The following is a 17979-nucleotide window of genomic DNA, read 5'->3' as shown; positions in this document are numbered from 1 at the left end:
TGTAAACCGTCCTTGCTGTAGAATTGGTTCCATTCTGGAAAGTTGATATTAAATTCTGTTTTCACAGAGGGCTGGCTTTTATGCCAGTTGAACTGTGGAGGGAGGCAGTGGGAGGATAGCAAAAATTGTTGGGGCTGTAGGGAGAACAGTTTATTGAGAATATTAGCTGAGGGAATGGGATTGCTCTGTGAGCTGGAATAGATGTGCTCAAAATTGCCTCCTATGTTATAAGGAATACAAAATTTATTGATTTTTGATACTCAAAGTTCAAAGTATTTACATACATGGTACCACCTTGAGACTAGTCTTGTTACAGGCAGCCGCAAAACAAAGAACCCTCAAAGGAACACATTAAAAAAAGTCGTCAAGCACCCAGTGCGCAGAGAGAAAAAAAAACACGTCGTGCAAACAATAAAAGTAAGCAAATAGCTTCAGAACTGAAGTTTTATGAAAGACTTGAAGCCCGGCATTACTGCAGCTGGAGCAGGCCACAGCTTCAGTTCAGTACAGAGCTGAGTAAACATCGCGAGATCACAGACATGAAGCCAGGCATCGCTGCTGCCGGAGTAGGCCACAGCCTTAGTTTAGCACAAAGCTGAGTAAACATTGCAGGGTAGTGAGGAGGGCCAGCCCTAGACTTCCCTCTGGTTCCGACACCCTGACCTTTTGAATCTGAACCCGGCACTTAAGTTGTCCAAGTATCAGGCAGTTCCTTGCTCGGATGGCCTGGGGCCTGAGCTCTGCTGTCACGATTCGGCCAGTACCTACCTTTCCATTTCGGCCTGATGCTTAAACCCATCAGACGTTGGGACCTCCCTCAGTCTCGGGGACGCTGCAACTCTGCTTCAACCCTGCCTCCACTTCCATTTGCCTGGACCGTGCCTTCCCTCCACCTCTGCCACCCTCGCTTCTGTCTTTGTCAACCGTTTCTCACCTCCGCTTCCACCACCACTCACCTTTCCATTATTAGTGTTGATCATTATTAATAAAACAGACAGACAGACATACTTTATTGATCCCGAGGGAAATTGGGTTTTGTTACAGTCACACCGACCAAGAATAGTGTAGAAATATAGCAATATAACACCATAAATAAATAATAATAAGTAAATTATTCCAAGTGGAAATAAGTCCAGGACTAACCTATTGGCTCAGGGTGTCTGACACTCCGAGGGAGGAGTTGTAAAGTTTGATGCCACAGGCAGGAATGACTTCCTATGACACTCAGTGTTAGATCTCAGTGGAATGAGTCTCTGGCTGAACGTACTCCTGTGCCTAACCAGTACATTATGGAGTGGATGGGAGTCATCCACTCCCATAAAGTATTGTTAATAAGGTATTTAGTAGTTTTTTTTGACGCCGATTAGTAGCTGTGGGGCCTCACCGGCGCCATCTTAAAGTGGAAGTATTATGTTTGTGATTATACATACGTCTTTATTCACCTACTAAATTCAAGAATATTGTGTTTAAAAAGGATGTCTCTTTGGCCTTCAGGAACAAGCAGTAAACTATGGAGTACAATTAATTCTTCAGCTTTCGATGTTTATATAGGTTTTACTAATGGAATTTTTGTAATAGAGGAGAATGACCTTGTGAATCTTCAATAATTTGTTTTGCTTTGCAGGGTCAGAACACCCCCCACCCCCATCCAAATTTCTCATGTAATCTCTGCACATCAATGAGACTTTTTTCCTTTGTTTTTAAATTACAGCGAGAGTTGAAGGATCAGTATGAAGCATTGCAGGACAGTGAGATTGGGCACAAACAGGCACTGCAGCTTCTGAAGCGCCAGCTCTCTGAGACTAAGGTAAGCCTTGAATAATGCATTTTCCTTTTCGTTTTCTCTCATCCTTTGGAGGCTTCTGCTTTTTGCTGTGCCAGCACCACAGCTCCAAGCACAACCCCTCTCATTATGGCTGGCAGCTAGTCTGAATTCATTCCATCTAAAGGAGAAATATTTATTTATACAGCAATGTGTTATATGCTCAGGACATTGCAAAGCCTTTCACAAATCCTTCTGATGCCCAGTCATTGCTATCCTGTGACAAATTTGGCAGTAAAATTGTACTGGTAAAATCCTGCAAATAACAATTGGACGAGGACCAAGATTCACTCAGCCCCTTGAGCATGTGCTGTCATTAAATTGGTTCATGGCTGCTCTGCACTCCAGCTATATTTGCTCTCTTTTCCCTTATTTCCTTTGGTGCACTGGCCTAAAAGAGTTGTCTGTGACGCCGTTTCCTCTGAGCCAGATGCTTGTGTGCTGAAGTTCCCCTTTGGAGATAGATTAACATCTAGGCTGGCGCTCACAGTTCGCTGCTGAGTATTGTACTGCCAGAGGTGGCATCACATTTTGGGTGCCCATTAGATCCTGTCTGTTCTTTCAGAACAACATTATTTAAAAAAAGTCTCCCAATGCAGTTTTGTTGTGCTCTCTCTGGCATTTTGACTGCCATTTAACCCTCGGTTAACTTCTCCAAAAGGAAGCGGGTGATCTGATTGTGGGCTCTTGCTATGCATTCCTTGCTTCGCAATTTCGGAAGTATCACATTCCCATGTGATACTGGAATGTCCCGAGAATGAGTGCTGGATTGATGCTAGGTTTTAGCAACTTGTTAATTTGACCAGTGGGTCTTGTGTATTGTATTACTTGTTGGATGATGAAGGTTGGCTCGGATGGCAGTCACACTCTTCACTGCTGTATTTGAATGTTACTTAACTGAAAGTAAAACCTTATTCCTCATCTGATATTCCATGTGACATCCCCCCTGACGACTTTCTGTCATCAAAGGTCCTCACCACCCAAGGCTATCTCTTTTCTCGCTGCTGCCATTAGGTAGAAGGTACAAGAGCCTCAGGACTCGCACCACCAGGTTCAAGAACAGTTACCACCCCTCAGCCATCAGGCCCTTGAACAAAAGGGTAACTACACTCATTCCATTTCTGGTGTTCTCACAACTGATGGTCTCACAAAGGACTCTTTTATCTTGCTATTTCACGCTCCTGTTATCTATTGGCACCCATCAGGCTCTTGAACAAAAGGAGATCACTATACTCATTCCATTTCTGGTGTTCTCATAACTGATGGTCTCACTTAAAGGACTCTTTTATCTCGTTACTTCATGCTCCTATTCTCTATTGCTATTTATTCATATTTATGTTTGCACAGTTTGTTGTTCATTGACCCTGTTTACAGTTGCTGTTCTATAGATTTGCTAAGTATGCTTGCAGGAAAAAGAATTTCAGGGTTGTGTGTCATGATATGTATGTACTCTGATATAAATTTTACTTTGAACTTAGGAGCAACAACCAAGACTGTGCTCAAGTCCTTGAGCAGGGGTTGAAGCTCTGTTGTTTCATGTACATTTTCCCCCTCATTTGATTGTTGTGGAGCGAAGCATAAGATGAATTGAACTTTATCCACCTTCTCCTGTGATAATTTCAGGCATTCGTTACAGTGGTATCTCCTGCTCTGCTTCAGCATTCGGGTTCCACTGAATTCAAAGGATTGAACTGAGATTTTGAAAGCTGCATCCGATGCTTGGCCATTGACTTGTTGCACAAACCCTTCCTAAAGTGTCTAACATGCTGTAAAAGAGCAAGTGAACAGTCTCTCCTGCTCAACAGGACCTGAATGGGAAGTGGACAGAAGAGGGAAGGACCCAAGTAGTTTTGATGTTCTCCTGCAATCATCTTCAGAACTGATTACTGAAGTGGACATGTTCACCAACATTTTGTAGGAGAGCTCTGCTTCGACAAACTTCAATGTCTCTGGTGAATGTAGAGCAGATCCAGTTACTCTGGAAGCCTGCTCCTAGTCCATACCAGGCTAGCTTGTCAATGCCTGGAATTCCACCACTGCCCTTGGTGTCAAGGGGCGAAGGAGAAATTTAACCAGGATCTTTACACCCTACTGTGATTGTGTGAGCGTGTGTGCATGTGAGATGTAGCCAAGACACCCTTTCTTAGGTGCAGCCTTGAGTTTGCCTCGAGTCCTAGGTGCCCCTCTGCACTCCGGAGGCAAAGCCATTGAGAGGCAGATCCTCCTTGAACGAGTGAATAAAGCTACTGGGAAACAATGTAAATATTGAGAAGGGTCTTTGATCAGTCAGCCAAAGCTGACACCACTAAGGTAGTTTGTGTGTGCTGAAATGTTGCATTAGCTGCAGTTTCTGAACCTCCCACTGCTCTGAGTACCAGCTCCCATCTGTTGCCGCCTTGGCGAGAGGTCATTTCTTTCCTGTGCAAGGTTCAGATGAAAGATGATCAATATGAGATATTAACTCTGCTTCACTCTCTGCAGATTCTGACTGGCGTGAGTATTTCCTGCATTCGCTTTTTTTTATTATTATAGATTTCCAATGTCTTCCTTTTTAAATTATGGCCATCTTTCTGGCTGGATGTAAACTACCATTGGCAAGCCATTCTGTGGGGTAAGGAGCTCAGAACCAAAATTAGACCTTCAATGACCTTACTAGCCAACATCATGGAATATTAGCTCCTGTTCCACTTGCAGAAATCGGGAATTGGGAATGCTCAGCCAGCAGGGCAGTATCTTTGGAGGGAGAAACAGAGTTCGATTGTGTCAGGACAATTTGAAGCCGTTGCATCAAATGAAATATCAATCTGAAGTGCCAACTATTCTTGTATCTTGCATCAAAACTAGTCATGGCTGGAAAATCTCTTCAGGTCATGTAGCGCCCATGAGACAGAAATGGTCAATATTTTGAATTTAAGACCCTTCCTTGGAACTGGGAATGAGGGAGCTGTAAATGAAATTTCAGCGGGAGAGAAGGTGGGGAAGCAATGTATGGAACAAAGGTAGTGAGTGATAGAAGCCCAAATGGCTTCCTGGAGACAGTTATCAGCATCACTGATTTGATTTTCATACCCTGGATGCTGCCTCTCCTGCTGACTATTTCCAACAGGTTTTGTTGATTCAGTTCATACTCGGTCCGCATGCTCAAGGTAACTGTCGGCCCCCTGTTGGGACTGGCGAACACAGCGCGGGCCAGGAAGCAAATACGAGATCTTCCTAGTCCGTGTGGCAACGGGACAACTTCTGCCTTCATCCCAGCCTGTAAGTCTCTGGATCATTGTGGCAAGAATCCCCTGACGGATAACAGATGTTGTGCATAACGTCACCCAACAGCTGCCCTTTGTAAAGGTGGTCAGAAAGGGAGCGTGTTAAAGTACAGCTGTATGTTAGTGAAGGTGCCCCCAGGAGGGAGAGAGTTATCTTGCAAAAATGGGTCTGGGAGGATGAAATGTTGAAATACTCAAAACAAAACTTCATCTGTCTGCTTTCAGTTTTGAGGTAATCGTTGCACTCCCAGGGTGCAGGCTGATCGTTGGGAGTGTTTTAAAGAGGCTTTGTGTTTTTATTTTAATGAAAGCTTCTATTCTTAACTCCCATGGACTGTTTTCCCTGGCTTTGACACCAGGCTGGTTACAGAAGAACTCATTGAACTTGCAGCACTGTTTCCTAGCCAAGAGGAGCAGCAGATAGCGTAAACCTCTATTTTCCCAGAGCTCATTCTGATGCCCAGTTCCAGTTCCCAGTGCCATTTCCTCTGACGCCCTCCTTTCTTGTAACACTCCCTTCCCCCCCCCCCCTTCTGACCCCTACCCTTACTGCCAAGCCTATCTGTCATTTGGTAGAAACTCTTTTCAGTGCAGTGGATGCCTCGAGTATGCTGCCAGGGGGCATCTAAAAGGCTCATAGATAAACTGATGGACATAGAGAGAATGGAGAAATATGGAATTGATGTTGGCAGAAGGGATTAGTTCAGTTGGGTAATAATTAGTGCTGCACAACATCATGGGTCACAAGGCCTCTTCTTGTTCTGTTCTGTTCTACGTTTTAAGAAAATACATTGTGTAGACTTGAAACTCCAGTGTATTATAGGAGCTTTAGGCTCTGAGTGCCTCGCCCAGTAGTATGCCTTGGTGAGAACTGAGGTCAGAAAGGCCACAACCAAAGCAGTCTTTCACATGAAGTTCTGTGAGAATTGGATATCGTAAAGCATGGAAAAGGCCTTTTGGCTCAACGTGTCCAAGGTGACCAGGACAAACATTTGTCTTAATTCCATTCCCCAGCACTTTGTCCTTGGCCCTCTCAAGAGCTCATCTGGACACTTTGGTTGACGCTGGATCACATTTAATAATTCTCAGAATCTGGTTTAATATCACCAGCCTTCTTGCCGTGTCCTTTCATGCCCAGACAGATCAGGAAACGATCAACTTCCGCCTTAAGTAGACCCACGGACTTGGCCTCCACCATGGTGTGTGGCAGAGCGTTCCACAGATTTGCTACTCTCCGACTTAAAAAAAAATTCCTCCTTACCTGTTCTAAAAGGTCACCTCCCAGTTTTGAGTCTGTGCCCTCTAGTTCTGGATACCTTCCCCACCATAGGGAACATCCTCTCCACATCCACCCTATCTAGTCCTTTCAACATACGGTAAGTTTCAGTGAGATCCCCCCCACCCCCACATTCTTCTAAATTCCAGTGAGTACAGGCCTACAGATGCCAAATGCTCCTCATCTGTTAACCCCTTCATTCCCAGAACAATCCTTGTGAAACTCCTCAGAACTCTCTCCAGTGACAACACATCTTTTCTGCGAGATGGGGCTCAAAACTATTGATAATTCTCAAGTGCGGTCTGACTAGTGTCTTTATAAAGGCTCAGCATTATCTCCTTGCTTTTGTATTCTATTCCCCTTGAAGTAAAGATCAACATTGCACTTGCCTTCTTTACCACAGACTCAGCCTGTAAATTAACCTTCTGGGAGTCTTGCACGAGGACTCCTAAGTCCTCCTGCAATTCTGATGCTTGAACCTGCTCCCCATTTAGATAATAGTTTGCATTATTGTTCCTTTTATTAAAATGCATTATCATACATTTCCCACCACTGTATTCCATCTGCCAATTTTTTGCCCATTCTTCCAATTTGTCTTAAGTCCTGCCGAAGTTGCATTGCTTCCTCAGCACTACCTACCCCTCCACCTATCTTTGTATCATCCACAAAGCCAACCACTATCTAAATCATTGACAAACAATGTGGAAAGTAGCAGTCGCAGTACTGACCCCTGTGGAACACCACGTCACTGGCAGCCAAGCAGGAAGGGCCCCTTTTGTTCCCACTTGCTGCCTCCTATCTGTCAGTGTTCCCCTATCCATCCCAGTATCTCTCCTGTAATGCCATAGGATTTTAGCTTGTTAAGCAGCCTGATATCCGGCACCTTTTAAAAGACTTCTGAAATCCAAGTGAATGACATCCACTGCCTCTCCTTTGTCTACCCTGCTTGTTACTTCCTCAGAGAACTCTTAACAAATTTGTCCGGCAAGATTTCCCTTTACAGAAACTATGCTGACTTTGACTTATTTTATCATTAGTCTCCATGTACCTCAAAACTTCATCCTTAATAAGAGACGCCAACATTTTCCTAACCACTGAGGTTAGGCTAACTGGTGTATAATTTCCTTTCTTTTGCCTTCCACCCTTTTTAAAGAGCGGAGTGACATCTGCAGACTTCCAGTCTTCCAGGGCCATGCCAGATTCAAGTGATTCTTGAAAGATCATGACCAATACATCAATTATCTCTTCAGCAACCTCTCTCGGGACTCTGGGATGTAATCAGTTTGACCCAGGTGACTTACCCACCTTAAGACCTTGAGTTTGCCCAGCACTTTTTACTTTGTAATAGCAATGGCACTCACTCCTGCTCTCTGAAACTTATGAACCTCTGGCATACTCCTCGTGTCTTCCACAGTGAAGGCAGATGCAAAGTACCCATTAAGTTCATCTGCTGTTTTTTTGTCCCCCATTGCTAACTCACCAGCATCATTTTCCATTGGTCCAATATCTGCTCTCACCTCCCTTTTACTCTTTATATAACTTAAAAATATTTTGGTATTCGACTGTATATTATTGGCTAGTCTGCCCTCGTATTTCCCCTTTTCCCTACATGTAGCTTTTTAAATTACCTTTTGTTGGATTTTAAAAGCTTCCCAATCATCCAACTTCCCACTCGCTTTTGCTACCTTATATGCCCTTTCCTTGGCTTTTAGGCAGTCCTTAACCTTCCTTTGTCAGCCACAGTTGCCTACCCCTGCCATTTGAGAAGAACTACTTATGTGGGACATATCTATCCTGTGCCATGTGGATTATTCCCAGAAACTTCAGCCACCTCCGCTGTGCCCTCATCCAAGCCAGTATCCTTCTCCAATCCACCTGGGCAACCTCCTCTCTCATGCCTCTGTAATTCCCTTTATTCCATTGTGGTACAGATACACGTGAGTTATGCTTCTCCCTCTCAAATTGCAGTATGAATTCAGTCATATTATGATCACTGCTTCCTATGTGTCCCTTTACGTTAAGCTCCCTAATTAGATCTGGCGTGTTACACAACACCCAATCTAAGATGGCCTTAACCTGAGAAGGCTCAAGCACAAGCTCTTCTTAAAATTCATCTCGTAAGCATTCAACAAATTCCCTCTCTTGCGATGGGACACCAATCTGATTTTCCCAATCTCCTTGCATATTGAAGTCCCCCATTACAATTGTGTCATCACCCTTACTACATGCCCTTTCCAGCTCCCTTTGCAAACTTCTCTCGCAATTTTCTACAGATATGATATGGAGAGCATTTTAACTGGCTGCATCAAAGTCTGGTATTGGGAGTGGGGCACTGCACAAGGTTGGAAATTTTCTTGAGAATGTCCATTCAGAAATCAGATGGCAGAGGGAAGAGGCTGTTCCTGAATCGTTGAGTGTGTGCCTTCAGGCTTCTGTACCTCCTTCCTGATGGTAGCAATGAGAAGAGGGCATGACCTGGGTGATGGGGATCTTTAATGATAGATGCCGCCTTTTTGAGGCATCGCTCCTTGAAGATGACCTGGATACTATGGAGGCTAGTGCCCAAAATAGAGTTTACAATTCCTGACGAAGGGTCTCGGCCCGAAACGTCGACAGCGCTTCTCCCTATAGATGCTACCTGGCCTACTGCGTTCCACCAGCATTTTGTGTGTGTTGTTGTTTACAACTCTGTGCAGCTTTATCTGATCCTGTGCAGTGCACCACTCCCAATACCAGTCGGTGATGCAGCCAGTTAAGATGCTCTCCATGGTATATCTGTAGAAAATTGCGAGGGAGAATTTTCTTTCAGACAACGTGTTCCAGATAATTTTGTAACTAGTTGAAAGAAATACCCAGGAAGCAGGACGCTTGCCTACTTGTTTTTTCTTGCCCTTCAGTGAGGTCCTCATGTATGACTTGGTGGCGTAATGACGTATGCCATTCACGTAATTCTTACATATAACCCACAAAGAATTATATAAACAAAGAATGCTTAATCAGACAATATATTTACAGCATGTTGCTGAAATATTAAATACACTGCATCTATCACTATCTGGGTGAAGAAGGCCCTCCTCAGATCCCCTCTGAATATTTTACTCTAAGCTTTGTTCTCTAGTTTTATCTACCCGTAGAAGGCGGAGAGGTTTCCTGTAGCCTAACCTAGCGATAGTATGCCCATCATAATTTTATGTCCTTAATTATGTCCTTTTTTTAAAACCTTGTCTGCCCCAGGAAGAAGGGACCTAGCTTCTCCAGTCTTTTCTTGTAACTGTCTAGGGAGTTCAAAGTCCTGTTCAATGTCCTGGTCAGAGTCGATGTCAAGGAACAAAGAGTTCTATTCAACAGGCTTGGCTCATTAAATGGTGGAAGAGGTGTGAGGATCTGAGTGACCTCTTTCTGATCAAGTGCCTTCACTTTCCTCTGGTCAATACTTAATGAAAAAGCAGATCTAGTCAAGGACTGAAATGATCACAAGGACAAAACGTTGACACAACCTTGTGTCTGGTATGTTGAACTCAACATCTTAGAGACAAAAGAAACTGCAGATGCTGGAATCTGAGCAATATTTTTTTACAAAAAGCTGTGGGAACTCCACATTTGAGGCAGTGTTTAGGGAGGGAAATAGACAGCCAGTGTTTTGGGTCGAGATATCTGCTGTCCAGAAATAGACATTGATGCTGCCTGACCCAAAATGTTTACTAGTTAGACTGGGTATATTTAGATAACAAGAGTTGGTTGGTATACTTCCACTGTTTTCACAGGAGAACTGGAATACTGGCAGTGGATTAATTTTCTAGAATTAAATTGTTTTGTATAACAGTTTCCTTTTTTTTGAGGAGGGGAGAAAAATTCATGAGATATTATTGTCTCTGGTAATGATAACATTTATTGTCCATTCTGAATTGTCCCTGAACTCAGGCAGTAAAGAGCAAACCATTTTGATGATTCTGGAATCACACACAGGCCTGACCTGGAGGGGATGACTGATGGTTTTTTTTGAAGGATGTTAATGAAGCAGATAATTTTTTTACAACAATCCATTAGTTTCATGACCACCATTATTGATGCTTGGTTTTTATTCCAGATTAATTTAATTACTTGGTTTTCCCCTACTACCACAGAGAGATCTGAACTTGCTTCCTGAATCAGTAATCCAAGCTGTTAAATACTAGTCCAGTCATTAAGCCAGTGAACTTCACAGCTTCATTTCGCAGTTTATTACCTACCCGACACATATTTTCTTCCCCTTTACCTCAGTTTAGTGCTCAGCTTTGTGACTAGATGTTAGCGGGTACCTGCGGTTGAGCCCAATCATTTTGTTCAGCCTAGGTCTGCAACTGTTACTGTCTGTGGGGGTTCAGTGCATCGTGATCAGAGGTAGGATCCTGGGTGATCTTTCTGTGATCCCAGGGCAAATATAAAACTCATTAAATAATCAAGTGAAATGGGGCCCTCAAAACATGTTAGGAAGTAAAATCTGGTTCTTCAGGTATATGCAGCTTATTTAGTCTTATGATACAGAAAGATATCCTTCTGTCCATTGGGTCTATGCTGGCTCCTAGCAATCCCATCAGAAACAATCTCCCCTCTGTTTTCATTGCAGTCCTGTAACCGAGACTCTTTCAAACATACTTAACAGCTCCCCTTTGCTTTTATTTGTCCGCTTACTTAGAGTAAAGAGGAAATTGCAGTGGCCATCTAATCTACTGCCCTGCTTCAGGACTGTGGGAGAAAGCCAGAACACACAAAAGAAATCCAGATGGTCAAAGAGTGAATGTCAATATCCTAGGATCAAATTAGCCTGAAGTCCCACACCGCCAGAGGTGGCACGATAGTGTAGTGGTTAGCACAACACTTTATAGTACCAGTAACCCAGGTTCAATTCCTGCTGCTGCCTGTAAGGAGTTTGTTTTCCTGTGAAAACTTGTGGGTTTCCTCTGGGTGCTCTGGTTTCCTCACTCAGTCCAAAGATCTACTAGTTGGTAGGTAGGTCATTGTAAATTGTCTCGTGATTAAGCCGAGGTTGTTGCATAGCATGGGTCAAAGGGCCGGAACGGCCTATTCCACACTGTATCTCCATCAGTCAGTCAGTCAGTCAGTCAGTCAATAAATAAAGAAAATCCAAATGGTCAAAGAGTGAATGTGAATACTCTGTATAGGACACACTAACATAAAATTAGCCTGAAATCCTACACCATCAGGTTCAGGAAGAGCGACTTCCCTTCAATCATTGATCTTTATTGTAAAAGAAATTATATACAGGCAGTCCCTGAGTTATGAACATCCGACTTACAGACAACTCGTACTTACGAATGGCGGGAGGAGAACGCCGTCCACCATTTTAAGTCAGATCACGACGCCATCCGCCATTTTAAGTCGGATCACGACGCTGTCTGCCATTTTAAGTTGTTGCCGTTAACACTGTGTTGAGCGTGTAACTTTGTATTTGGCTTAAATATTTCTTAACAAGATTCACCCTGACCCCCCCCCTCCTTTTCTAGTGTCCACACCACCCCCACTTGTCCCATTTAACCTGTCTCAGTGCAGGTGGACTTTAGGACCCGGAGCAGCACAGGACCCACCCCTTGCGGCTGCTCCTGTATTTTTTTTATTAAGTGTGATTGTGAACAATAGCCAGATCAGAAATGCTGATCAAGTCAACTAGTTCCTAAAGAGAACGCTGATAGGCCAATCAGACGATCACCGCTGCTGAGTGATAGAACATAAAATCCGCAGTTTTCTGTTCCGTTGACGGAAAACGATCGCGATTGAAAATAAAGTAGAAATAATAAAGCAATTGGAAAGAGGTGAAATGCCATTGGTCATTGAAAAAGCTTTAGGCTACAGTCGGTCAACGATCGGAGCAACTTTAAAAGATACAGGTAAAGGATAAAGTGAGAATAATGGAGCATGTGAAAGGCCCTGCCCCGATGAAAGCTACAATTATTACTAAACAACGCAGTGGTTTAATTATTGAAATATATATGTTTCTTAAGTGTTTTATATGCAAAGAAAGGTAAAATGTATACTATATACTAAGACAAACATTTGACTAACTGATTCTAAATAATGTCCCTGTTCCGACTTGCGTACAAACCTGATTTAAAGACGGACTTAGGAACAGAACTCGTTCGTAACCCGGGGACTGCCTGTATAATGTTTTCCTTCTGAACGTTGCATATCTTTTTCTATATGCCTGTGATGCTGCTGCAAGTTTTCCACTGCAGCTGTATACAGAGGTACTTGTGCATGTGAGAATAAATCAGACTTTGACTCACACTAACTGCACTGCCACCCTGATGTATCTACCAGTGCTACGGGCAGGGTGGGGCAAGAGGTGTCAAACTAATCCTTAAATACATGCCTATGTGAGTATGTGATAATTGTGCATCAATTTTAAGAGCCCCTTAAATTATGCTGTATTTAATCCCACAAGCTAACTCACTGGAAACTGAACTATCAGACTCTTGCCTACGTCAAGTGAAATTTGAGCTGTTTTCAAAGTCATTGCAGTCTACCTTTTGCTGGGTCAGACCCTGGAGCAGAAAATTGGATTGTTCACTCAGTTTAATATCTTCAGGATTTGTTATTCCAGCTCAGTGTGTGTGTGTGTCTGCAGTATCTTCACCGTGGGTGGCCCCCCCAATATCTGTCGCTTTGCTTGGCTGTCCTGCCAACTCACAGTGAGAGGCCTGCATGAGGTTGTTGCAGATGCCTCCAGCAACTTGTTGCTAGGATATTTTCAGGACCCCTTTCGATTTCCCCCCCACCCCAGCTGAGAGGGATGAATGACTTTCAACTGAGTGGTGAAACACTCGAACCAGCCTTTAATTCACAAACATAGTAATTAGACTACTTGGAATTGGGCAGCTTTAGCTTCTCAGAAATATCTTTTTCATTCTGCAAAGTAGAAATGGGTATCCTCTCAGGACAGCTAACATTTAGAATAGTGGATGATTTAAATTTGGAGATCAAAGATGATTCCTCCTCTCCCAAAAGACACTTTCAATGACAATCTGCCATTTTGTTAGAGGACGAGTCGATTGCAGCTTTGTTGACTTGTGTTTTTTTTTTGTTTGAACCTTGCTCAGTCTTCTGCGAAAAGTCTTCGGGCGACCATTGGGGAAGCGTTCGATCGCCTGCACCGTTTCTTGAAGGAGAAGCAGAAGTCAATGCTGGAAGAGCTGGAGACCGACACGGCCCGGACGCTGAACGACATCGAGCAGAAGATCCAGCGTTACAGCCTTCAGCTGCGGGAGGTGCAGGAGGGAATGCAGATCCTGCAGGAGAAGCTTGTTGAATCGGACAAGCTGCTCTTCCTGGAAGGAATTAACATGACTTTAGAGAGGTAGAGGTGATGCTTTCTATTCATTATTAGAGTCATGGTTATACTGTACATTTGCTCCTTTGAATCTGTGCCAATTATCTGCAAGATGTGAAGCCCTTTTCCCACAGCCTGATGTCTAGTTTTAGAATAATATATGCCAGCCACTATACTCATTCAACTACTAATACTCCCTTTATAAAGCTCTAGTTAAATCTTGCCACTGTCCTTGGGCAGTTCAGTCCAAGTGTTAACCACATGTTGCATTTTAAAAAAATTGTCCATGTCCATTGGTTCTCACAGCAGGTTGAAATGTTGGTTAAAGAAGCATAGAGGATCCTGGGATTTATAAAAAGAGGTATAGGGTGCAAGGGTAAAAGGATATCAGGAAGAACCTTTCTATACCAGGCATTACTAAGTAAACATAGAAACATAGAAATAGGTGCAGGAGTAGGCCATTCAGCCCTTCGAGCCTGCACCGCCACTCAGTATGATCATGGCTGATCATCCAACAGAACCATGTACCTGCTTTCTCTCCATACCCCCGATCCCTTTAGCCACAAGGGCCACATCTAACTTCCTCTTAAATATAGCCAATGAACCGGCCTCAACTGTTTCCTGTGGCAGAGAATTCCACAGATTCACCATTCTCTGTGTGAAGAAGTTTTTCCTCATCTCGGTCCTAAAGGGCTTCCTCTTTATCCTTAAACTGTGACCCCTCGTTCTGGACTTCCCCAACATCGGAAACAATCTTCCTGCATCTAGCCTGTCCAATCCCTTTAGAATTTTATACGTTTCAATAAGATCCCCCCTCAATCTTCTAAATTCCAGTGAGTAAAAGTAAAAGGTTTTTTAATGGGGTGATTGACTAGATTTGGGTATATAGTGCCTGGGGCGGTAATGTAGGTGGATCCATTTGTGGCATTCATAAAGGCGCTGGATATTTATCCCAAAGGGAAGTCTCAGTTGGGTTGGGTGTGGGAGGAGGAGCGCGACTAACTGGATTACTCTTGTATAGAGTTGGAAGGCTTCCATTTGTGTTATAAGCATTCTGTGGTTCTCTCAATCGTCACAATTTTGGGATGTGTGTTAAAATGGATCAGGGGTGGCATGGTAACATGGTGGTTAGTGTAACACTGTTACAGCCCCAGTGACCCAGACTCAACTCCACTGCTGTCTGTAAGGAGTTTGAATGTTCTCCCTGCGACCGTGCATCTCCTCCGGATGCTCTGCTTTCTTCCAGAAATCTTTGGGTTAGAAGGTTAATTAGTCACATGGGTGTGATTGGACTGGAAGGGCCTGTTACTATGCTCTATCCCGAAATAAAATCGATGAGTCTGCTTGTTATTTTTGCCGTACCCTATCTGTGATCGTGCTGTTAAATAACCTCGGGCTGTAATCCTTAGTGACGCACTTTTGCTGGAGATGGGGTCTGCTGCTAAGTCAGTCAATTCTACGCCCGTCCTGGATCTCTTGAACTTTTTGCTGTTGTAGATGGTATCACATCTACACTTGGCACATTGGAGTAGCTATTGGGTCCACTGCCTCTGAGTTCCAGTGACCTGATCACTGATGCAATCTGTACAAGAGTTTGCATGTTCTCCCCGGGACTGGGTGGGTTTGCATCTTCATAGATCCCAAAGATGAGTGAGATGATTGACAACTGTAAAATACTCCCTTTTGGGTAGGTGAGTAGACGGTAATACGGAGAGAACAGAAAACGGAACTGGTGTCGAGGGGCACTTGATGGTTAGTCTGGACCTGGTGGACTGAAGGGCCTAATTTCTATAATGTCTCTGGCTCCATCACTCATTGGAATGATCCAAATCCACAGCAGTGTTTTATTACTGTACATTATGTTGTACAATGTACAATAATATTAAAGAGGATGCCAAAAGTATCTTCAGATATACAAAGTGTATAAGAAACGTGAGAGTGGGTATCGGATTGCTGGAAAACGATGCTGGAGAGGTCATAATGGCGGACAAACTGAATAAGTATATTGCATCAGTGTTCACAATGGAAGACACTAGTAGTATGGTGGAAGTTCCAGATGTCAGGTGTCATGAATTGTGTGGAGCTACCGTTACTAGGGAGAAAGTTCTTGCGGAAACTGAGAAGACTTGAAGGTAGGTAAGTCACCTGGACCAGGTGGCGTACACTTCAGGGTTTCGAAAGAGGTGGTTGTGACTGTGGCGGTATTAATAATGATCTTTCAAGAATCACTAGATTCTGGAATGTTTCCAGAAGAATGGAAAATTGAAAATGTCACTCCACCCTATAAGAAGGGAGAGAGGCAGAAGAAAGGAAATTATAGACCAGTTAGTCTGATGTCAGTCGTTGGGAAGATGTTGGAATCAATTATTAAGGATGAGGTCTCGGGGTACTTGAAGGCGCATGACAAAATAAGCCATGGTCAGCATGATTTTCTCAGGGGAAAATCTTACCTGACAGATCTGAAGGAATTCTTCTAAGAAATGACAAGCAGAGTAGACAAAGGAGAATTGGTTGATGTTGTGTACTTGGATTTTGAGAAGCCCTTTGAGTTGTCACGAGGATGAGGCTGCTTAACAAGCCACCAGCTTTATAGGAAAGTTGCTTGCATGGATAAAGCAGTGGCTGATTGGCAGGCAAAGGGTGGAAATGCTGCCTTTTCGGTTTGGCTGCTGGTGACTAGTGGTGTACTACAGGGGTCTGTGTTGAGACCGATTCTTTTTATATTGTATGTCAATGACTTAGATGATGGAATTGATGGCTTGGTTGCAAAGTTTGCAGATGATACGAAGATATGTAGAGGGGCAGGTAATTTTGAGCAAGTAGAGAAGCTACAGGAAGACTTAGATTAGGAGAAGAGGCAAAGAAGTGGCAGGTGGAATACGGTGCCAGGAAGAGTATGGTCATGCACTTCGGAAGAAGAAATGGAAGGGTTGACTAATTTCTATTTGGAGAGAAAATACAAAGATAGATACCTTAATGATCCCAAAGAAAATTACAGTGTCACAGTCGCATTACAAGTGTACAAATATAAATATTAGAGAGAAATAGAAAGAATAAAAAATAAGTTACCACAAACAGTCTAACAGGAGGGCTTCATCACTTTCCCAGCTATAGGTTGACTCATTATAGAGTTTAATGGCTGAGGGTAAGAATGACATTATACAGCGTTCTTTGGAGACGCACAGTTGTCTTAGTCTATTAATAGAAGTGCTCTTCTGTTTAGCCAAGAAGGCGTATAGAGGGTGAGAACATTGCCAATATCTTCCGTAGGGTCCTTTGTTCTACCACAGCTCCCAGTGTATCCAGTATGACTCCTTTCACAGAGCCTGTCTCTCTAATGTTTATCGAGCCTATTAGCATCGCCCATGTTGGTGCCATTGGCCCAGCACACCACCGCATAGAAGATTGAATTGGTGAGAACGGACTGGTTGAACATATGAAGGAGAGGCTGGCATACTCCAAAGGAAGTAAAGGTGACACTGCCTTTCTTGTACGCAGCTTCTGTGTTGGTGCTCCACTCGAGTCTCTCATCCAGGTGCTCCCTGAGGAACTGTAGGTCCTCACCATCAATAGTAGCAGGGAGTATTCCTATTCCCTGTAACGTGGTGGTTATTGTAACACTATTACAGCCCCAGTGACCCGGATTCAATTCCACTGCTGTCTGTAAGGAGTTTGAACGTTCTCCCCATGACCATACATTTCCTAATGCATGGCTTTGTCTTCCTAAAGTCCATCACCATCTCCTTCGTCTTACTGATGTTAATCTGCAGATGATTCAGCTTGCACCATTTGACAAAGTCCTTCACAGGGCCCTGTATTCATCCTCCCATCCTCCCTTTATACACCCAACTGTTGCTGAGTCGTCAGAGAATTTCTGCAGATGACATAAATCAAAGTCTGAGGTATACAGGGTAAACAAAAAGGAAGCCAATACAGTCCCCTGTGGGGCCCCAGTGCTGCTCATGGCTGTGTCTGACACACAGCTCTGAAGTCACACAAACTGTGGTTTGCCAGTCAAGTGGTCCATTATCCAGGTTACAATGGAAGAGCCAATCTGCATTGAATGGAGCTTTACCCTCAACAATGAGGGCTATATGGTATTGAAGGCACTTGAGAAATCAAAAAACAAGATCCTCACAGTGCTGCCCTGCTTATCCAAATGGGAGTAGGCTCTGTTCCACAGGTAGATGACAGCATCATTGATTCCAGAGTGCTCCTGGTAGGCAAACTACAGGAGATTGACAGCTGATCTGACCGGGGGTGGGAGGTGAGCCAGGACCTACGGTCTTCATGA

At 43.6% G+C, this 17979-nt stretch overlaps 1 protein-coding gene across 2 annotated transcripts in view; it reads left to right on the top strand.

Annotated features, from left to right (window-relative positions):
• The window catches only part of LOC132382017 (E3 ubiquitin-protein ligase TRIM62-like), a 108635-nt gene that overhangs the window by 79457 nt on the left and 11199 nt on the right, over positions 1–17979 (top strand). For both annotated transcript variants that reach the window (XM_059951812.1, XM_059951813.1), the window contains exons 2-3: positions 1712–1807; positions 13456–13712. In XM_059951812.1, coding sequence (XP_059807795.1) covers positions 1712–1807; positions 13456–13712 — 353 coding nt within the window. The remainder of the gene's footprint in view (positions 1–1711; positions 1808–13455; positions 13713–17979) is intronic.

The sequence above is a fragment of the Hypanus sabinus genome, chromosome 27, assembly GCF_030144855.1.
Source record: "Hypanus sabinus isolate sHypSab1 chromosome 27, sHypSab1.hap1, whole genome shotgun sequence".
In the NCBI taxonomy this organism is placed as follows: Eukaryota; Metazoa; Chordata; class Chondrichthyes; order Myliobatiformes; family Dasyatidae; genus Hypanus; species Hypanus sabinus.
This window is presented reverse-complemented; position numbering and strand designations above follow the sequence as displayed.